The 24,245-nt window shown below is 37.0% G+C and overlaps 1 protein-coding gene across 1 annotated transcript in view; it reads right to left on the reverse strand.

Annotated features, from left to right (window-relative positions):
* Positions 1-916: 916 nt before the first annotated feature.
* The window catches only part of LOC126965379 (uncharacterized), a 36,848-nt gene continuing 13,519 nt past the window's right edge, over positions 917-24,245 (reverse strand). Inside the window, exons 6-14 of the mRNA XM_050808936.1 lie at positions 23,561-23,716; positions 21,554-21,684; positions 20,029-20,205; positions 18,976-19,126; positions 15,413-15,559; positions 13,734-13,840; positions 11,777-11,894; positions 10,646-10,834; positions 917-1,194 (exon numbers count right to left, since the gene is read on the reverse strand). Of these exons, the coding sequence (XP_050664893.1) occupies positions 1,066-1,194; positions 10,646-10,834; positions 11,777-11,894; positions 13,734-13,840; positions 15,413-15,559; positions 18,976-19,126; positions 20,029-20,205; positions 21,554-21,684; positions 23,561-23,716 (1,305 nt within the window). The 3' untranslated portion in view covers positions 917-1,065. The remainder of the gene's footprint in view (positions 1,195-10,645; positions 10,835-11,776; positions 11,895-13,733; positions 13,841-15,412; positions 15,560-18,975; positions 19,127-20,028; positions 20,206-21,553; positions 21,685-23,560; positions 23,717-24,245) is intronic.

A 24,245-nucleotide genomic window follows, 5' to 3' on the forward strand; every position in this document is an offset into this window, starting at 1 on the left:
AAAAGTATTTTATCAACATGTGTAACACTCAAAGAAAGTGCTTTGTGCAACTGAATAATGCCATCCGAGAAAAAAAAATATTAAGAAAATATTAACAATATTTAAAAAAATTAAAAGAAGTACGTCTTTTGCTTTGCTATTTATGCATTTGTTCTCCTTTGAATATTTATTAAAACATAAACGACTTTATAAACGATTACACCTTGGTGAGGCATCGACCGACACCAGGGTATAATATAATGACACAATTTTTTCGATGTTATGCGTCTTTTGGCGCGTTTGAGAAAACACCACCTAAATTAAATTTAATTCAGGTGGTGTTAAATAAGAATTTAATAATAATAAAATGAAGATATTAAATAAGAATAAAATAAAAATATTCCCGAGAGGTAAAAATGGATATGCTTTTGTGTTACGGCTTCGTGGTCTTGTATCTACTAAGTACCTAGCGACCTGGGTTCTATCCAAAATATATTTCATGCAAATTTCCCAGAATGGCTCTTGAGCGATATATTCACATAAGTCGTATGTGATCTAGACCTCCCGAGAAATGGGCCCCCGGTTCGATCCTCTCTAGAAATATAGATAATAAACATAGATTTATCTAGGTGTTTGATTTACAGTAAATAACTAGACTCCAATCACGCTCAAAAATTGACTGAAGAAAAACTCTGCCTGCGCGTCTATTAGGCAGAGTAAGTTCATAAACTTTGAACATTCCTGCCACGAAATAAGGTGTTAATTTTATGTAAGTTATTTAACAAGGCCATTTGTATTATACTTCAGGTACCATAAGTCTCTTGTAACTCATGTCTACTCATGCACAATCAATGGATGAGAATTAAATAAATTTCAACATAAGTTGTTGTTTTGCTTAGCCAAATATATTATAAGTTCTTGCGGCACATAAATACAGCCATACATTTTTTACTACAATTTCAATAATAAAAAAATATCCCGTAGAGTTTCTTCTCATGTCCGAGGCATTTCTTTTCCCAATGAGTGGTAGATTAAAATTAGGCAAAAAAAATATCACTTTTTCGTCAACAAGAACTATAATTATTATCAAAACGCCAAATGTTTACACTGTTCGCATCGACACTCGCGTAATGCCGTGCCCAGATGAAAGCAGGATGATTGTTTGGACTCGGTTTCGAAATTGGTCGTTTCTTCGGATCTTTTCTTGTAGCCACACTGAAAAAACGACCAATAAATCAATAAAATACCACCAATAAAATGAAAAGTGTGTACTTGCGAACCGATAAATGTGTTCCACAACTAAATTCACTATTTTAGTTGGACTACAACTTTGTGTCTTCAATTTCACTTGATCATATACCATCAGGTTAAATCACCTATGCTCGTTCGTCCTTCTCTTTAAAAAAAATACAATAATGTAGAGGATGCACCACGTGCAGTTAGTAAATGCCTATTCTAGATTTGAGGAAACCCAGTTTAAATTGCATATTAATGTATGCCATTTGCATAATGAAGAACCCTCTTCGTGAGGGATATCAACGACATGAGGCTAAAAGTTCTTCCGGAGTCTGGTCTCCGATGGTGAAGTGGCAGGAGGCCCGACCATGCGTCAAATAAATACAAGTCCCCCTTCTGCCCGTGCCGCCTGCGGTGATACCGATTCGTTCCATTGCGGATTAGTACTAGTATTTAGGCGTGTGACGTACACATTTCGTGTTCATAACACGACAGTTGCACGTGTGAATTTTACTATCAAATTGGGTCATTTTTTACTTTTATTATGCTTTACACCTGTTTTTTAAATGTTGCCCTTTGACCTACTTCTGGAGTTGACGCTACACGATTTACGGTCAGTAATGTGTAAACATGTACTCCCAGTGACATGAGTAAATTAACATACTCATGTGTCTCAGATCCGGATGAACCAAGAGCAAAAGTTACAATTCCTACAGGTCCCGCGCGAAAGGAGGCCCCGCATATTTAAACCCACTCATCTCTAGACTCATCATTTCAGCCGAAAGACGTGCACTGCTGGTCAAAGGCTCTCAGTCCTGCGCTGCCCCCATCTAACTCATTTCGGCGACCTTGACCAGATCGTCGGTGCGTCTTTTGGCGATCATGGACCAGAAGACGTAGTGTCCAACAGCCATCTGTCTTTCGAGCTATGTCACCTGCCCACTTCCACTTCAGTTTCGCAACCAATGTCGCGTCAAAGGGCTATGTCGGTGACTTTGGTTCTCCTACAAATCTCCTCATTTCTGATTCGACGTCGCAGTGAAACTCCGAGAAAAACACGAAACAAACATTCTCTACTTCAAGAATCTCTAGACTGCTTGAGCGTATTTTTTTAAGTGAAACTTACGAGTATTAAGATGTTATATTGAATTTACTTGATGTCACAAAAACGTTAAACTTTACAACTTTTCCCACTAAGACAATCCACGGCAGACAATCGGTAATCGACAGTTCCAATATAGATGAAGGGCTCTTTGAAATAATTTCGCTCTTTCTTAATCCGGCTCTGCCTATTCCTTGGTAGTTCTGCCATAACAAATATTTCTGCCACAGAATAGCGGTGCGGTACACTAAGGTCGGTGTTACATTGTTGTGTTCCATTTTAAGTGGCGTGGATTCCGGTGTTAGACTTGCCGACTCTTATAGCGCAGTGATTAGCTACCATGTCTACTGAGTTTTGGGTCTCGGGTTCGAATCCCGGCAGAGTGTAAAAATTGACAGCTGTGAAAATTTCGAAAAGAAATTGAGTTTAGAGATAACCTTGAGCTTCCTTGTGCAGTGTTTCCGTGACGATACGACATGGGTACCTTCAAAAAAAGCGCGTACACCTTCCTTAAAGGCCAGCAACGCTCTTGTGATTCCTCTGGTGTTGCAAGAGAATGTGGGCGGCAGTGATCACTTAACACGAGGTGGCTCGTTTGTCCTCCTATTCCATAAAAAAAAAACAAAAATACCTCTATTTTGAGCTATGCAATGCTATGAAATATGTGAATTTGTCACACAGTCTTGTTCCACCAGTGTTAAAGTGTTTGTTAAGAAAAATTAAATCATTATTCTTTTCATCAACTTCAATTATTGTATCTTATGTCAGATCATTAATATGTCCAGATAGACTGAGACAGCTGTGAACACACTCACACTAACACAAAGTGTCACACAAATCGCGAGTGTAGCTTGTCACGCACACTAAAGTATTAAACATGGCCTGTTTTTTTCAGTTGTCTAACAGTAAGATATTCTATCTAGATGTATAAATTATCAAAGGTTTGTATAATGAATATTTATGTTTATTTCCGAGTCATGTCACAGTATATAGGCTATACCTCAGTTTATGGCTAGACAATGTGTGTGAAGTGTGTTAATCAATATATTAGGCGTAAAAATACATAAAAGGCATTTATTTTCTCAAAATTGATTTCTTTAGAATTCATTTTTGATGTCATTTCTAATATATTAGATACTACTACCGCTTCGGAAACAAATGGCGCTCTGAGATAGAAGAAGCGGCGCAAGAAACTCTCCCAGCATTCTTTTTTTGCGCTCTTTTTAATGAAATATACAATATTGCTATAAACTAATCATAATCAAGTCCTAGGTACTAATAAAAAATAATATAGAAGATATAGAGAGAAAATATATAATATTTTTAAATCTCAAGATAGTGGGCACCTATAGTTATCGGATTGGAATCATATCTCTACTTCACATGAATGAGATTATACTTTCACTATTATAAGTATGAGTGACAACTGCTTCCTGGAATCTTGCTAGTATAATTTTATATACTAGCTGACCCAGCAAACGTTGTATTGCCGATATTAAAATCGCGATACAAAAGTAACTGTTGATCGTAGATGGGTGAAAATTTGAAGTTGTATGTATTTTTTAATTCTGACTCATAATCAAACAAATTTAAAAAAAATAAAAAAAAAAATTGGCGTGGACCACCCTTAACATTTAGGGGGATGAAAAATAGATGTTGTCCGATTCTCAGACCTACCCAATATGCACTAAAAATTTCATGAGAATCGGTCATTCCGTTTCGAAGGAGTTTAACTACAACCACCGCGACATGAGAATTTTATATATTGGATTCTAATAATAATCAATATTTTATTATATTATACATTCCTTGCTATAAAACGCATTAATGCAAGGTCCCTTATAAGGAAATAAGCAAATCCAATGTTTTTAAAATGAACAATTTGGAGGTCATAAGACTAATTAAAAAAATATGTGGCAATAGTGTTGTTAGCCGAGGCACGTGATTTAGAGGTTATAGAACATTAATCTCGTGGCAATCATGATCAAAGAGGATGTAAAATGTAAATACTACGTAGTACGTTATAGGTGGCAGGAAGTAAAAAATGAAATTTAGTTTAGTATGAAACGTGCAGTGAGATTTGACATAAGTTCGAAATAGTACCTAATTGCAATATGGTGACGAACTATAATCCGCTAAGTTTCAAAGCGAACATCTTCCCCATTAGCTATGTATCGTGAAAGTTTAGCGCTTGGCTGCGAGTAAGTAGGACATCTAATAATTTATAATATTGACAAAAAACATTTGGTTTAATTAATATACTTAAACGAGATTTTAAAATTAGTTTTACAAAGAAGTTTCACTTCTGACATGTGTACTTTGTACGCATGCCATTTTTTAATTTTGGGAGTCGGTGTTAGCCAAGGTAGGTTTGTATCTATAAACATAGTTATATGTGAGATGTGCTTGAGTCGCACACGCGACGTGAGGAGGCGACAGGCGAGAGCGGGGCCGCGGCTGGAGGACACCCGATTGCAAAAATGACAATAATCGTTACTAGAATTAGATTAATTAATTCGATTGTATAAAATACGCAATTATTTTAATTTTTTTTTGTGCATATTATATCTATTGTTTTGGAATAGAGGTTTTGAAGTCGGTTGCTTTTTGTTATTTTTTTTATTTTCGTAGCTATCACAGTCTATCTAGACATATAAGTGGTTAAAAAGGTTTTTCCAACTTTTCACGTCTGTTATTTCTGTTTCTTTACAGTGAGCAATAATGAACAAATCATTATTTAAACAACTCTCTTATATAGCTTTTAACGAGAGTTAATTCACAATTATGTGATTTTAACCCAAAAAAATCAATGGTACTCCACCGAAACCTGAATCTCAATTTGACATTTGATTAAGGCCACATTGCACATGACACCATTCGACTGTCATAAGCCGGTTTCCGAAAAGATTGCAGACTCTTTAGACGGACGAAGACGTTGGTCTATAAATACTAGTATTCTGTAAGGCTCAATTATTGAAATAAATAAGGAAGAAAGAAAGAAAAATGGTTTATTTGTAACATATAGTACCTACATCTAAATACAAAAAAAAGACATAAAAATAAAAAAAAAATAAACAGAAACAAAACTGAGGTATATCATTTTCTATACGTCACAAAGTGGTCCCAACTGAGTATGTTTGCTGGTTTGAAAACCAGCGATGGTCTTTCGTTGGGCGATTTGGTGACGTCGCCTTAGCAATAATATAAAATAATGACTAATTTAAATTTAATTTAATCATATTGGTAGGTGATCACCCCGCTAGTAATGGGCGCCAAGATAAGTCACCGCCGATCGAGTTATTAAGAGTAAGTAGATACTTTTTTCCTTAGTATTTGGAAATGCGATGGATTTGTGATTCAAATTCAAATATTTTTATTCAAAATCACTTAATGAACGCCAAAAACTACCCATTCAAAATAGACTGTCACAGACTTGAGAAGAATTGGCGGAAGCAATTTAGCGGGCCTTTTTTTAAATAAAAATATAGATATTAAAAACCCTTGCCTTCGGCTCAGGCTTGTAGCAGCTCGTTAGCTATAACCTACTTTAGGTTATAGTCTTCTATATATACATATACAATGAAAATGGTCTTTGTTTGAGGCTCTTTCACGCCTAAACCACTGATCATATCTACATGAAACTACCACCATTCGATGCGAAATTTATTCTAGATGGTTTGTGGCTACGGTTTTTTTTCGAATTACAACGTTTCTTCCTTTTAAAATTCGCCCAGCGAAGCGGGAGGGAACGCCTAGTTTTACATATGAATACTATTTGCCTGCAGCTCCTTTGCTGTAACCAACTTTCCATCCTTGTATAACAGTAAGATATTCCAACTGCTGACGCTGCTAAGTTTACTTTTATTTTTATTATTATAACTGTCATCAGTCGGTAACGACTATAATCAGTTCCGTAGAGTTTAGTTTAAAGAGCTGTGTTGGCGGCCATCGACTCAACCATCCCTTATTCTAATCAGACTGGCTTTCTTTTTGGTCTTCTTACTGCTTAAGAGGACTCAAACAGTGGTGTGCAAATGAGTGGCTAGGCATTCGGCGTAACGTCTTGTGTGTTTTTTTTTATGAAAAAAAGGGACGAGACGAGCAGGACGTTCAGCTGATGGTAATTGATACGCCCTACCTATTACAATGTAGTGCCGTTTAGGATTCTTGAAAAACTCAAGAACTATGAGCGGCTTTACAATAGGGTATATGCACAAATTTTAAAAATACTAAGATTTGATTTATATATTATAGAAAAATTATAGATAAAAACATTCTTATTCAATTAAAAAATAAATAATCTAAATATTATTGCACTTTTGTATATTTAATATTTTTTATTCAGCACAAATTTAATAAAAAAAAACTATTTAAGATAAAATAAATAATAATAAAGATTAGAAAAAATTATATTTCAACTAAATATAAGTTGCGCTCGTCACCTTGAGACATAAGATGTTAAATTTTATTTGCCCAGTAATTTCACTAGCTATGACACCCTAGACCGAAACACAGTAATGTATACACATTACTGCTTCACGGCAAAAATAGGCGCCGTTGTGGTACCCATAATCTAGCCGGCTTCCTGTGCAAAGGAGCCTTAGTGGTAATTTTTTTTATTTCCTCCTTTATGGTGGGCATGTCCAGATAATTTTGTATCTCTTCACTGTGAGCAAACCAGGGTGCACTTACAATTGTCCGCAAGATACCGTTTCGTGCTCTTTGCAGACATATTATGTTGCTGTCACCGGCAGTTCCCCATACTTGAATGCCATAGGTTCACACAGGCTTGATGACTGCATTGTGTAGAATTAATTAATTTTTTAGGGAGAGAATTGAATCTGTCCCATTAGTCAGTAGATATTCATGAATTTAAGGTTTAATTTATTTCGTATTTGTATTATATGGGACTTCCTCACTTGGAGGTCCCATCCCAACGCTGTAAATACATATTATGAGAATAAAGATCATCTCTGAATTGCACGTGGCAGAAACCTGAGACGGCGCTTCATTATGTGTCTTCTACAGCATTTATCACGGGGATTGTTTCAAAGAACTGTTTGATCTGATTCTTGTCGCCGAATTCTACCTTGGCACGACACGTCACAAATTAGCATATTATCTACACCATCTGGATGTGAGGCTTTCATCCACAGTGTGGTTTTCAAGGAACTTTCTTCCATATACAACCAAGCTGTGGAATGAGCTTTTTTATGCGGTGTTTCCAGGTCAATTCGACATGGGTACATAAAAAAAAGTACGTACACCTTTTTAAAACGCTGACAGTGCTCCTGTAATTCCTCTGGTGTTGCAAGAGAATGTGAGCAGCAGCGATCACTTAACACCAGTTGACCCGTACGCTCCTCCTCCATAAAAAAGCTAACGCAATTATACTTAATATATATTATGTATACTCTAGGGAACATAATAATATAGTTATTATATGTTGCCCCACTTGCATTATAATCTAGCCGTAAGTTATTCAAATAAGTAATAATTCTACTTTAACTTAAACTGCTAGATAGATTAAACCAAGAATGTGTCCATTAACACATTTATTAATGTCTCTATTAAGGGGAAGTCACTCTGTTCATGTATCTTTTATTATTACATAATATGTATTTTATTTTTTTAATCATTTTCAAACATAGAGTAAATATAGTAAAATGCCCTGGAGGGCTTCCACAAAATCGACAACGATACATTCGGAAAGATACGATAATGCTCCGAATATATCGCATCTAACCTCCTCTAAGAAATGTTGGAATTTCTTATCGTTTATCGTAACCATAGACTATTTTGATTATTTTACGATGTTAGAGTAAATGAATTATGTGCAAACCTTGAACAATTATATATTATCTGTGCTATGTTGCTATTAAAAGTCAAAACATAGTTTAGACGTTTAGGCGAGTTAATTCACGGGATTCAGACGAACCATTTACCAGAGGGAGGCTCCTTTGCACAGGATGCCGGCTAGATTATAGGTACCACAACGTCGCAAATATTTCTGCTGTAAAGCAGTTCTGTGTAAGCATTACTGTGTTTCGGTCTGAAGAGCGCTGTAGCTAGTAAAATTACTGGGCAAATGAGACTTAACATCTTACGTCACAAGGTGACGAGCACAATTGTAGTGCCGCTCAAAATTATTGGGTTTTTCAAGAATCCCGAGCAGCACTGCATTCTATGTGCAGGGCGTATCAATCACCATCAGCATTACGTCCTGATCGTCTCGTCCCTTACTGTCATAAAAAAAGACGCGCAACACTGGACATATACTTCTCTATGTACTGAAACCTTAAGCGGTTCGATATACTTTCGGGGATCCTAGTCTAGACAGTACACTTGTTGTGGAGCGAGTACTTTTTTTTTATGAAAATAAGGGACGAGACGAGCAGGACGTTCAGTTGATGCGCTCTGCCCATAACAATGCAGTGCCGCTCAGGATTATTGAAAAACCCCAAAAATTCTGAGTGGCACTACAACTGCGCCCGCCACCTTGAGATATAAGATGTTAAGTCTGATTTGCCTAGTAATTTCACTAGCTACGGCGCCCTTCAGACTGAAACACAGTAATGCTTACACATTACTGCTTCACGGCAGAAATAGGCGCCGTTGTGGTACCCATAATCTAGCCGGCATACCGTGCAAAGCAGCTTCCTTTATTGAATTTTGTAAGTGCTGCGGAAACTATCTAAATCTACAAATAACTATTTTATCATTAAGTTTAATTTAATGGTAAATACAATTATTGAATGATAAGGCATCGATAAGTTACAGTTAGATCATTATATTGTTTTATAATAATGAATATTTTCATTTATGTAATTAAAAAGTTGGTGATATTTAGAACCGGCGATCAATATAATTCGTATCGATTACGTGTTGTTGTCGTAATTTTTAACCGACTTCAAAAAGGAGGAGGCTTGGATTTTTATGTATTTACACCGATTACTCTAAGATTTATGATCTGATTTTTCTTTAGTTCGATGCAGAATAGATGCCATTTGGTCCCACAAAAATTTTGCATAGCTTGGCTCAGTAGTTTTCATTTTATGATCATTTTTTATGAAAATTTTTGTTTACCTCGATGATATAATTGTTTTTTGTGTACGGTTTTTTAGGAATTTTCATTCAGGTTGATTATATATTAAATAAACTTTGAGTGGGATAGCTTCGTCTAGAACAAAACAACCCAAGCGGACAGACACGAGTGGCCAGACAACTTTAAAAATTACAGTAAGTAAGTTGTTTATAATATAAAGTTTTATTTTGTTTAGGGCTTGGCAACGACTTAAAACCTATCAATAGGTAGCACATATAAATAATAGCATTTTATTAATATTAAAGGTAAAGGTGTATGAAATTAAATTTTTTAGTTATTTAATACTTTTCAGTTTTTATAGTCGGTTTGTTTAAACGTAGTTTTTTTTCATTTTTTATGTTTAACGTTGTCTGCAATGTAACAACTTAAAAAAAATTAGAGAAAATTTAATGTTAACATTGTTTGAATATACCCATGTCGTATCGTGCAGGAAACACCGCACAAGGAAGCTCATTCCACAGCTTTGTGGTATGTTGAAGAAAGTTCCTTGAAAATGGAACTGTGGAGGACCGCCACACATCCAGATGGTAGGGATGTTAATATTTAGGATATCTATAGGATATATTCTATCTTACTAAGGTTGTATTTATAAGTAGCTATTCTATATGCTGTTTATTCTTATTGCCTTGTGCTTCCCCGGGGCATAAAAAGAAAAGGAACGTACAAGGGCCAAGGGCATTTGATGTGGGAGGCTCCATTGCACATAATGCCGGCTAGATAATGGGTGCCACAATGGCGCCTTTTTCTGCCGTGAAGCAGTAATGTGTAAGCATTATTGTGTTTCGGTCTGAAGGGTGCCATAGCTAGTGAAATTACTGGGTAAATGAGACTTAACATCTTATGGCTCAAGGTGGCGAGCGTAATAATGGTGCCGCTCAGAATTTTTAGGAATTGCAAGAATCCTGAGCGGCACTGCATTGTAATAGGGCGTATCAATTACCATCAGCTGGGCGTACTGCTCTTCTCGTCCCTTATTGTCATAACAAAATCTGCTGTTAATACTGTCCCATGTAATAGTTACTTATTCAAGTAATCTCAAGCTCTTATCGTGTGTTCATAAAATACTTAACTATGAACTAAAATAAATCTGTTTAGTTATTTAAAAAGTATCAACGAGTTTCTCATCACTTGATATGGGTAATGGTAACATATTGAATCTAGATGGTAAAGTGATTTTGATATTGAACTTAGCCTAAAATATCTTAAATGTGTTATCTACGCACCAACTTGGCCATATTTTCGCAATGCAGTCTCCGCGCACTTGGCTTCACAACGTTTGACAGAAGCGCCCAGGCCCTTCCAGCTTGTCGATCCAACTTCAAAGCTTCTGCTGCACAAGCTATTGCACAAGCTGTGGACGATTTTTGCTCCTCCGTTTTGCCAGCGTCACCCCCTTCTCCAAAAGAACTACGCTGTAAGTTGTAAATTTTCTTTGTAATTAAATTTAACAAGGGCATAAAAGGAATTAAGGAATTTGTATCCAAATAGAACGATACGGGACTCGAACCACTCTTCCAACTGAGCCAACCGTCCGAATGACGTATGTTTCGTAAATCTTGGTCTTGTCTTGTTCAACTCTCAGGTTATGACTTCATCTACAGGATCTTCTTTTACAGTTGATAAACTGCTCATCCCCAAAGCCAAAGCCATATTAAAAACTTAACTTGAAATGTTGCTCTTTCAAATAAAAAAAAAAATAATTAATCCCAGAAGTGAGGGATGTCGCTTTGAAAATAACAAATTGTTTAGACATATAAGAATTGATTCCTTTACAATTCTCTCACTTCTAACACTACCACCGTTTCGGAAACAAATGGTGCTCTGAGAGAGAAGAATCGGTGCAAAAAACTTTCCCAGCATTCTTTTTTGTGCTCTTTTTAATAAAATATACAATATTGTACTGTCATTATTATTGCTATAAAGTTATCATAATCTAGTTTCAGGTCGTCTTATCACTTAGATATTGAGCCGTAGAGGATTTACGGCAATGAATAAAATATAATATATATATGTCGTAGCCAAGAACGTCGAGCACAAAAAGCTATTTTGGTATTCGTCTTAACTCGGGGTGTAATCGCGGTGCGAGTGCGGGTAAGAGCGGGTGATGGGCGAGCGCCGTGCAGGCAGTCAGGGATGAACTATCGAGCGAGGCGGTTGTCTCGCACGCGCATTCCGGAAACACCACGTTCTTATTACATAATCATAAGGCTTTGTGAAGTGTACCTACCATACGATTGTAACGTCTTTACTTGCTGTCGTGATCAATAACAATGGAGAACTATAAAGATCCTGACCATGTGACCGGACTTGCCCCGTCATATTATATAAAAAAAATGTTATAAAATGCTTGTTACCGATAACCAATCATCTGCGAGGTACATCCAAGCATAAGCGTTGGGCTGTCGTCTGATAAGATCAGTTAATATAGCTCTTACTCGCTGCGGCTCCCGCCTCGGTAACGAGAGGAGATTACTGGAATCAGTCATTTTCATAAGCAGAAAAGATCAGACAGGTTTTTTTATGGAAAAGGAGAACAAACGAGTTTACGCATCACCTGGTATTAAGTGATCATTCCATTCTCTTGCAACACCAGAGGAATGGCCAGCCTTTAGGGAACGTGTACGCGCATTTTTTAAAAGTACCCATGTCGTATCGTTGCGGAAACTCCGCATAAGGAAGCTCATACCACAGTTTGTTGGACGTGGCAGAAAGTTCCATGAAAACCGCCCCGGGGGGTCACCCCACAAATGCTGATGGGGATGATACCGTAGTTTGTGGCGCCACGTGGGAAGGTCACAGTGCTCTAGATTTACACTATCAAGAGGAAAGATACGCAGAGGGCTTTTTTAGATTAAAAAATTCTAAAACATCACACCGTCACGCTAACGCGGGCGAGAGTCATCAATGTGTTAAGGACAACTGCAGCTCCGACTATAGTGAGTAAAAAACTCATAAATCTGGGTTGCGTCACGGTTTCGTTCTTGGCAATTTCCTCCTCCAAAAATTATCCAATCGTAAAGAAATTTTGAAGGTGAATGGGAAGGAAATATTCTGTGTCAAACTGTCTTGTGAGGAAAACTTATTGTTGTCGGTTTTGTATACGAGGCCTCTGTTTGCGGCCTTTATGATTAAGCCGTCTTAAGCCATTTTTAAAGTACTAAATATTAATTAATGCAAAACAGAGAGACACAGAAAATGATGATATTGATCTTATGATGTTGGTAATTTTGATCCAGGGTAAAAACCAAGGAAAATAGTTGTTTATATGGAAAAATGGCCATTCAGAGAGGATTTTTCTTCTTCTTTTTAGCGAGAATTCGTCCACTGCTGGACAAAGGCCTCCCCCAAAGATCTCAACGACGAACGGTCCTGCGCTGCGCTCATCCAACGTGTTCCGGTGATCTTGAACAGATGGCCGGTTCATCTTGTGGGGGCCTACCAACACTGCGTCTTCCGGTACGTGGTCAGCATTCGGACTTTACTGCCCCAACGGTTATCTACCCGTATAACTATGTGCCCTCTGCCACTTTCAGTTTCGCAATAATTTGGGCTATGTCAGTGACTTTGGTTCTCTTACGGATCACCTCATTTCTAATCTATCAGTGAAAATTCATGATAGCCCTCTGAGCGACCATGAGTCCGATAGTTAGCGACCGTACCGTATGTTATCACTGGCAACACACACTGGTTGAAAACCTTCGTCTTCAGACACTGTGGTATTTGGGACGAGAAGATTTTACGGAGCTTCCCGAAGGCTGCCCATCCGAGTTGGACGAGTTTCCGCAAACTTAAACCTACCTAACTGGATTGTTTATAGACGTACTCGTCAACAATTTTGAGATTGAAGTTCCGAACTGTTACGGGAGTAGTTGCGACATGGATGGATAGAAAGGATTATCGATGAATAATTGATTTAGAGGGCAGGGCACATAGTAAGGACAGATGGCCGTAAAGTCCTCGAATGGCGACCACCTACCGGACGACGAAGTGTTGGTGGGCCCCCCACAAGATGGACCGACGATCTGGTGAAGATCGCCGGAATACGTTGGATGAGGGCAGCGCAGGACCGTTCGTCGTGGAAATCTTTGGGGGAGGCCTTTGTCCAGCAGTGGACGGCCACCGGCTGATGATGATGAATTTATTTATAAAACATTAGCAGCTATTACATACAAACTTTCACGACTCATTTCGACTTGGGTTTTAAGCCTAATTCAATTTTTTAGTTTTTTGTTTCAAAAAGGATCAATGTACTAGTACCTACTTATTAAGATTTCTATGTTAAGATATTTATCGTAAATACTGGAGCCATACCTATAGGCACCCAAAGAGTTTCCAGACTTCTCAAAGCATGCTGTGGAATTGACGACGTCTTTCAGCTTATGATAACACTCGCCTTGTAAGGTCTTTAAGTAACTGATCTGAAAATATACCGCACTTTTGATTATCATGCGATGCTGCTCAGGATTTTTGATTGACTTCAAAATTCTGAGCACCATCGCCTTTATGCTTGTCACTTTGAGACATATGATGTTAAGTTTCATTTGCCCAGTAATTTAACTAGATACGGCGCCCTTCAAGCGAAAAACAAAACATGCTGTTGTGACAGGTTAGCTAGGGGCAAGGGCTCCTTTATATAAAATACCAGACAGTATACTGAGCACAATATATATATATTTGATGAAAATCAGGGACGAGAAGACCAGGACGTTCAGCTGACGGTAATTGATACGCCCTGCCCAGGTGCGGTGCAGCTCAGGTTTATTGAAAAACCCAAAAAATTCTGAGAGGCACTACAACTGTGCTAGTCACCAGTGATTTCACTAGCTATGGCGCCCTTCAGACCGAAACACAATAATGCTTACACATTACTGCTTCACGTCAGAAATAGGCGCCGTTGTGGTACCCATGATCTAGCCGGCATCCGGTGCAAAGGAGCTATTTACTGGTAGCTATGCTTGTTTGACAAAGAGGGCTTAAATGGTTCTCCTCAGGCCACCTAAAATTGTATAATATAGGCTAAGTTGTTATATGATTTAATTAATGGACTGGGAGCTTCTCATCAGTTCTTCTCCCCATGACAAAGCCCCTTTATGAACTGATGTAGCTTGATGAGGTTTACCAAGTGTTGTTGCAATACGTTATGTTATGTTCATTCCTTAAAGTAAATAAATATATTTCTATTCTATTCTTGTACATTACTGATTGATGATAACAAAAGGGGGCGCTGTACTACCGATCCAATAAGCAAACTTTTTGAAGTTATACTTCTTTAGGCGCGTTATGAAAAAATGATGAGAGTGAAATATTAAGATGCGCGCGCATCACTGTAACACAAAAGTAACAGGGGGAACTTGGTTCCTAAAATTTTCTGACGTTTGCCACATTCGTTATTTTTTCTAGTTTCTTCTTCTTCTTCTTCGTGGTTTATTGGCTCTGCGCGTTAAGCGATTGAGCCATTGTCAAGATTTTCTTTATTTCTTTTTAAAACGGAGGTAACTTATTTACGGATTCCAAAAAGTACACTATATACATAAAATAATAAAATAAATATGTTACAACTATTAAATAAATACTTTTATATCGTAAAAACCTTCACTGATCCACTTTTTTAATTATAAATAAAAATATCAAGAAAAAACGCGTCCGCCAATTTAGATGTTTCCCGCGCTTTTTTCTTTTCTAGTTTCTTCGTCCATTATTAGGACAGGCAAATGGTTCAAGCCCATACAGCCATATTCGTTATTTAATAATTAATTGTCAAAGACATCGTTGCAAGATTTTTACAATATTGTTCTGTCTACAAGCATAGAATAGCAGGAGGCATAAATAATGTTAAGGATTTTTGCTTTGTTACGCCAAAGAAGTAGAGCTTCATGCGTGCAAACACACACTTTATTAAGAAGCCTCCCACTGGTGAAAGGGGTATATAGTGCATCTAATCGACTCAAAAATCTAATACAGTATTGAAATAAATATATGGACCAATTTACATCACCAAATTTTTTGATGGCTACATTCAGATGACACAAGGCGTCGTCCACATTGCCCTTCAGCCGACAGCACAGTGCCAGCAGGTGGTAGTAAATTGGAGTTTCACCAACATCTGACAGCGCACGAGCAAGGCATATTTCTGCCAACTATAATAATATACAATAAATACGTTTTGTCCTATTAAATTGAGAAAAAGTCCCGCATCGTTCATATATATTGCTTCCAAATTACAAATAAATATATGTTTCAATAATTATATGTTTGTTAATTTAAGAGAGTGGCAATCTAGTCATTTCTTCTCATTAAAGATCATTTTTTCCGAAGTGGTGGTAAATGTAAAACGAAAAGAAAACTTTTGACATTCATAAGTGTCACTTTCTTGATCTACATGAATGAAGTGATATTGATTTGATTTGATATGAACATATATGAAGAAATCATAAATGGTATAAAACCTTTCTTGAGCCAATATCTTATACCAATAACTCTTTAAACAGAGTTTATGTGAAGCTATTTTATATTATTTTTGAAGTTTATATATAATTTCTATGTAATAATTCAATAAATATCAAAATAAAATTTAAAGCGATGTAATGAAATAATCAAACGTTACGTTAAGCCAATCATAATAAAATTACGTAAAACCCGGCTTCAAAGTTCAAACGTATTATACTTACTACGAAACGAGGTAACTAAAAAGTAAAAGTGCTCTCTGTTGCCTAAAAATTTGTAGAGTTCCCTCTATTCCTCAAAGATTCCATCATCAATGAAAAAAATATTATTCATAAATCGATAAATAAACACAAAATAGACTCGGTCGAATTGAGGACATCCTCCTATTTTTGAAGTGGGTTAAAAAGAGTGAATAGATTAGTAGATCTGGTCAAGATTGCCGGAATACGTTGTATGAGGGCAGCGCAGGACCAATCGCTCTTTGGGGGAGGCCTTTGTCCAGCAGTGGACGTCTTCCGGCTGATGATGAATACATGTTTTACGTTGCTGCTTATTGACCAAGAATATTCTAAACAACTGGAGTAAATGCGGCAATGTATAGAGATAATAATATAATGACATTCGAAGCTACGACGTGATTTGTCTATATGTATAGAATGTCATCGGCTACATGACACACATATTCTACAATTTGCTAAGAATGCCTCACGCACTTCTCGCAAAATGTGAAAGGAATTTATTTCAAACTTTATGCGTTCGGCGTTTAATTTTGATCAAACACTTTTAGTATCTATTGATATCTCGCAGGAGTTGTAGAGCCTTCATTTGCAATACCATTACATAATACCATACGCAATATGAGCGTAGTATCAAGGTTTTAATGCTTACAACGCAACTATCTATCGGCTGTTAATAACCTCGTTTTGGGGCATTACAGTATTTATAGTTCCTCAATCAAGCCAATCTGCTATAAAAAGAAAAAGAGCTAAAGTGAAGAATAAAATACTACGGAAACAAACAAATATAGAAGACGAAGAGATGCACTTTCCACACAATGAGATGGAAGGACAAATGGAGTAAAACAATAATATTATACCAAGGTAACACTGAATATGTTTAGAAAATGAAAAACGGCTTAATGTAGATAGTTGCCAATACTTTTATTGATTTTCGAAGTAATCTGCGTTCCTCTCTAACATCGTGGCGTTCGATGGAACCACTGAGAAAAGGAGTGGGCCCATTCTTCCTTAGGACCCCTAAGGAAGAATGGGCCTCTTCTATGGCATTTTCCTACGCTTTCACTGCATCTTCAGGGCTCGTAGAGTGAATACCTCGAAATTTATTTTTAGTTTTTGTGAATAAATAAAAGTCGCAGGGCGCCAGGTCAGGACTGTATGGTATATTCAACAGTCCGTTTTGCGGAGTGCGCTGAAGCATTGTCATGGTGAAGGAGGTTCCTGCTTCGAGGGCGCTGTTGTCGAATGTTTTCCAAGACAACAGGCAAACAGCGATTGACATACCAGTCTGCAGTGACTGTCCTTCCATCTTCTAGCACAGCTGTCGCGAAATGACCTTTCCGACCAAAGAATGAGGCAATCATCTTTTTTCCTTGACTTCTTACTTTCTTTACCTTAGTTGGCCGATCCTCGAAAGGAAACACCCACTGAGCTGTTTGTCATTTGGTTTCGGGTTCGTAGCAATATATCCAGCTTTCATCACCTGTGACGATGTCAAATACAGCATTTGGGTCAAAGCCATTGAACTTATCTAGGATTTGGCGACACCAGTCCATGCGAAGGTGTTTCTGGTCATCGGATAAAGTATGGGGAATCCACCTGGTATAAAGCTTCCTGACGCCTAAATGTTCGTGTCATATTTTTTTAACTTGACTCATACCAATGCCTAGGCTTGCCCGTATGTGCTGATAGGTCAGTCTCTTATCTTCTTCTATCATGCGTCGCACAGCACTGATGTTATCTTCAGTAGTCGATGTTAAAGGACGTCACTCACGCGGATCATCATTGAGACTGCTACGTATTCGCTTAAACTCGTTAAACCAATTGTAAATAGTGGCACGAGACGGGGCTTCATTAGGAAATGCTAATCGCATTTTCATAGCTTTGTTGTTGAGTTAGCCCACAACGAAAGTCATAATAAATCATTGACCAAAAATTTCCTAGCGTTAGGCTCATTTTCACGTGTAACATGAGTTTTAGATTTGCCGCCAATTCAAAAAACAAATGACAAATGAATGCAATATACTACATTAGGTTACCAAAGAGTTCTAAAATTGAAATAAATAAAAAGTTTTCATTAGCAATGTTTCTTACTGGCTAGTTCTAAACATTTTCAGTGTTACCCACGTATTGGTATCTAAAAGACAGAAAGCAGAAAAGACGATTATTCAAAAGTACGAGATACATTCAACAGCAGGAACCACGTCTTGGACTAGATTCGTCAGTGACCGAAAATAATGGCAATATATGGAGAAGACCTATGCCAGGAAAATGACGAAGATGTCGTTATCGGGTATCGACTTGCCTTAGCTTGTAGCTATAGTCTACGTTAATTTATATGTTATGTAATTTGTCTGAATAAAAGGCTTAAAAGTTAAGTAAAGTAAGAGGGGTTTTGCGTCAAATAACTACAATACGATCAATTAGTATGGTCGCAAAGTAAAATGAATATAGAACGTCCACCCTTATTCCTTGTCCACATAAAAGAACGTAAACGAATAAAAAACGGTCTCCCTTTCTCTTTCTCTTTGACTCAATTTGCTGCACTCTCTTGGGTCTACAAATATAGTCGTTTAATAAGCGCCTGCTGCCGAAAATACTATTTCACGAGTTAATTTTGGACTTATATAATATTAAATTACTACATAACAGAACAAAAGAAAAACATGAAACAAAAGAATTGCAATTGGATCGAAATATCGGCATCAAATTAATAAAATATAAATATATAGTGAGTACCCGTCATAATAATTACTATGTTAAAGTTCCGCAATGATAAAAGTTTAAAAATATATAGATAACATAATCAGGTACATAAATATAATGAAAGTAAGTAATAACAGTATGTTAAGTAATAAAGAGCATCTACTCACAGATATGGCTCGTATTCTTAAAAGGAGATCACAGGCATCGTAGAAGGGACTGGTCCCTGGAAGTAGAGGAGTCGGATCCCACCAGTCTCCTAGCTCGTGCTCCCACACTCTAGGTTGTTTCATATCCTCAGCCACTGCTTGTCTATCAAGGCTAGCGACAAGAATTATACATTTTAAATTTGTAACCATCATTTGTGAACGATGCGGGATACTAACCGTTCGAGTGACGCATGGATCGTAAATCCTGATATATCTTATTCAACTCTCAGTAGCTCCATCTAAAGGTTCTATTTAGCAGTTGATAGCCTGCTCAACCCTTATAATTGTGATGATGTAAATTTTGGTATGTCTTATTTGAGTAGGTACCGAATCGTGAACGATTTTGGAATAAATTTTGGTTACAAATTTAATTTGTACAGTTAATTCCAGAAGTAAGGGATATCACTTTAAATAACAAATTGAATAAAGAGAATAATGTAAGTCTGTAAGAATATTTTTTATGAGAAAAGTGACGACCCGACGATTCTTGATTGCATCCAAATTCCGAACGGCATCGCAAATTACGCTTGTCAATCAGACATTCACTAATTGAAGACTCATCACTCTAGTTATTTTAGTAGGTAAGGCGCAAATAGAGAGACTCAAATAATTGTAGATGGATTTTCGTTTCCCTAGCAGGCAAAATGTAAAGGCAGGGCAATGCGTAGTTCCATAAGAGAACAAGTAAACTTTCAAAAATTTTATTACAATAATTATATTGTTCAAGTTTGTGGTAAAGCTGAATGAATGAAAAAGCTGAATGAATTTAATTGGACAATCTTCCCAAGTTTTGTTCACCGACCCAAAAAACCAAATATATTCATGGATAAACTTTAACATAAGTTAACGTCAACTACTGGTTCAAGCCTTATGCGTGGTACGAAACGCTTAGCGGAGTATTTGCAGGTCGACAGTAAAATACAACCATGACGCAATGTATCTATTTTTTACTAGTATACTACTACTATACTATTTTACTACTATATCACTAGTAAAACATGTTATATTGCGTACTCTCTGACGTAGGTAATAATATCATTGGCCATGTTGAAGTGCTCTTGCCGCCAGTAATAAGCGCTTGCTACAACCCAAAGCGACTTGTAGAAAGGATAGAGCCTCAGAAGACAGACGAAAAATGGCTCGGCTTCATCAGGGTTACTCTCGAATACGCTGCAGCCTTTTGCCAGAATACTGAAAATAGCAGTGGGATGTGTAGTTATACAATTATACTGTGTAAATAACGATTCTATGCATAAAATACCTGAATAAAGTTAAATTGAGTTTAATGTTAAAAAAATATTTGAGCTACTAATTCTATATAATACTTGTATAGTTGCGTAAACGTCAGCTAACAACGGATCTTATGAAATTTTCTCCGCAAGGAAGGTTGCGGGGCTATAATTTAAAAAAATCATATTATTTATCAAATATTTGGCCAAAATACCTACAGACTTGAAATTTGGTGAAATTATTATTTTTGTCATCTTGTTAGTAATAAAGACGGAAATTGATAGCGATTGTACAACTCCGCGGCTTAGAATATAAACTTTTTCATATTACCGTTTGCGTGATATCACCGAAAAATGCATAAATAGTACCTACTGTTGATTGGTAATTTTAGAAATGTTTGCCAGGATCTAACGTCATGATGATGGCTGCCTGTATCATTCTCAACGCGCGGGGCTATAATACTTCATATATAAAAATAGAGATAACACAGGAGAAGAAAATAGCACGTTATAATAGTTGGAGAGAGCCTACGACTGAAAACAATCTGGCAAGAAGAAATTGGAAAAAGTTGGGAGATGTTTATGTGTATTCAGGCCAAATAGCTATATAAATATTAAGCAAAACCTGTAAATGTATTAAATAAATTCTTTATTATTGTTATTATTATTATAGAGACAGCGCATAGGCACACACAGATCAGCTTGATTGAACTTTCAATTGAGAAACTTTGTTGGGTGATTAGTAAGCACACACACACATAACCTTCTTAGAGTGATTAGATTGCTTTCAATGTAAATCAGTTCGTGAGGAATGCGGTGACGATCAAATTATCAATAATAATTATTTTAGCTTCGAGCACTTGGATTTAGTTCCAAACTTTAGCAATAAACATAATTAAAAAAAATAGAAATCCAACTTTAGAAGAATTTTAGAAGAAACTTTAGAAGCAAACGTTTAATAATAATTTCAAAAAATCCTACCATGTCATCCTAATGACGTATCATCTCCTGTATTTATTCCGACTTTAAGGCTAAGCGTATGCTGAGACGCAGACGACGCAGAGCAGATTTTGTAATATATGTGCGTTCTAAGAGCCACGTATACGCTGTGGCGAATATACGTATGGCATATGCATTCATCAGTTCTGCTCTTCGTCTCGTTGTAGCGCCGGTTAATTTATGTGCGAGTCATGGTTCAACATTCAAAAGTAATATTTTGTTTATTTTTAATTGTAACAGTATTTATGGCCAGACTACGTATACAAAGTTAGCAAAGCATTTGCTGGTGTTAACAAAGGTAGATTGATAACCTCAACGGATGTCGCGGATTGATTGAAAGTGACTTATTCAAGCAGACTTCAGCCCAATTTGAATCCAGGTCCCTGAGACAAGTCGATAGCTCTCTCCATAGGTTTGCATCATCCATATTCTTCGATACCATCTGCGAATATTGACAATCATTACATTCATACCACAACTGAAGCCATGTAATAACCTATTATTTATTTATTTATTTAGAGTGGGTGGCTATTTATCTAGTCCTAATGAGTCCTAGTAACACCGCGTGCAGAATTGAAGTATATTATGTTCGCCACTTATACTCATAGCAAGCCCAGGAGCCCTATTACCAAAATCGAAATACGAAGTGTTGGTTGACGGATCGTAAATTTTCCTATTATGAAACTGTTTCGGATCCGAAGATTGATACGAAGTTCGCGATAAGACATTTTGTATTTCGTTTACCTTATTCCCAAAGTCACCTGACATTTGCAGTTTCATTGTTTGAAATTATTATGATCGTAACTACAACTTCACTTTTTATGGTTACGTCTGTGGTTCCGAAACCGTCCGCACTATTCGGATCCGAAGTACTTTGGTAATCGGATTTAATTCGAAGTTCTTCGTTCTTTCGTTTCGGACCGAAACTTCGGCTTTCGATTTTGGTAATAGACCTCCTGCAGCCTTTACAAATCGCAGTATCTTCTTGACGCGAGTATTACAAACAGCACCTGGGAAGGGAGCAGAAGGTAGTCGCCAAGGATGGTTTTAAGCTGTAATACCTATGCATATTGCAATTATGTCTTGTTGGGACCAACGCACTTACAATGGAAATGCATACGATATTTTGAAGTAACAAACATTAGTTTTTCTTTTACCAGTAACATGAGATGCAATTCTATACTATTGATGGCTATTTATTCAAACAATAATATTATGAATAAAATTATATGATATATTATGAAAGATTTACGATAACAAAAAACTTTCTTTGGCGTGTTTAGATGTTTATTATATAATCTAATATACAAATTATGCAACGCTTTCGTAATTTGCTGAGAGGTTTTCTAAACGACTGGCACATACGACCTTCATCGTGGCCTTAAGGTGGATTTAAACGTAAAAATTATTCAAAAATTTGCAGAAGCTAATGAGCTAAGACTTCACTACCATGTGAACGCCGAGGCTATCCAGTTCCTCGAAAACACGAACCTAGTGAGAAGACCCAAAAAGAACTAAACCTTTTGAGTCAGTGTAGTGAAAAGCCAGTGTAATAGGGCAGTGAATAATGAAACTAACATGTACTAAGTGTAATAGAGACAATTATAATAGTGCTAATGGACATTTCTTAGTTTTACTTTACTTAGTAAACCAAGTTAGAATTAAATTACTGATTAGCCAATGGCAAGATTATAATTAAAATAATAAATCTTAGGTTTTTTTAATAAAAGGAAAAGAAAATCTAGTAAATGTTTGTGAACACGAATATTGTTATCTTGTTATTTATAAGTGATATCACTTCTCGAATAGCCCTTAGATTCAATTCCTGGACGATATGCTTATAATGTATGACCCCCGAAATAATGCGTAAGATAAGAAAATGTATTTGCAATTCGATAAAAAGCAGTGATAATATGAAAAATAAAAATATTTTTTTCTAAAAACCCATTCCTCTTTGAAGCCAATTTTCTTATTTATAGTTCTTATTGTAATCCCCCTAATATACTTTTCTGTGTAGCCGAAGTTGGTATGGCCTTTTACGGACGATGCGGGATTCGCACCCGCGTCTTTCGGGAAGACCTTCCAGCTAAGCTAACCGACCGCATGCTTCGTAAATTTTGGTATGTCTAGTTCAACTCTTAGGTTGTGGCTCCATCTATAGGATCTACTTTACAGTTGATAACCTGCTCAACCCCAATTGAGGTGATGCTCTTTGAAATCTAAACAGTTGGGTATTTTTAAGTAATCCCTCAATTCTGCGAATATCGCGAAGCCCGCATCGTCCAGAAATTTTGGTACAAATTAAAGAATATTATCACCTGTAGCAATAGCTGAGTTGCGTGTGGTATATCTTTTAGTTGACGGGCGTGTCTCGCCGCCTTTAGCAATCCGTCAGTACTCTGCACTGTGTCCGCGGTGGAGAAGAAATCGCTCACCAGTCTCATCAGCAATGCGTGCGCCATCAATGTCATCTCCTGCAACATCTGCTTGTTCACTTATTGCAGGTTTGTAGGTCATAGGTGATCACCTCTCAAAAAATAAAACCCCACTATGGCCTGACTAACAATATACCAGTGGGAGGTTCCTTTGCATAGGATGCCGGCTAGATTATGGGTACCACAACGGCGCCTATTTCTGCCGTGCAGCAGTAATGTCTAAGCATTACTGAGTTTCGGTCCGAAGGGCGCCGTAGCTAGTGAAATTACTGGGCAAATGAGACATCTTATGTCTCAAGGTGACGAGCGCTATTGTAGTACCGCTCGGAATTTTTGAGCTCTTAAGAACCTTGAGCGGCACTGCATTGTAATTCGGCAGGGCGCATCATCCCTTATATCGTAAAAAATGTCTTGCGTGTTGACAAACAAAGCGTGCCAAAGAGAACGTTATCACTCTAACAAAGATACAGCAAGAAAAATTAAGCGAATCTATTGTGACTGTAACCGATTTTGATTGAAAAGTCGTAAACATTCAGCCACTATTGGTATTGGTTCTTTAGTTTTTCGA

The sequence above is a fragment of the Leptidea sinapis genome, chromosome 7 (genome assembly GCF_905404315.1).
Source record: "Leptidea sinapis chromosome 7, ilLepSina1.1, whole genome shotgun sequence".
Taxonomy (NCBI): domain Eukaryota; kingdom Metazoa; phylum Arthropoda; class Insecta; order Lepidoptera; family Pieridae; genus Leptidea; species Leptidea sinapis.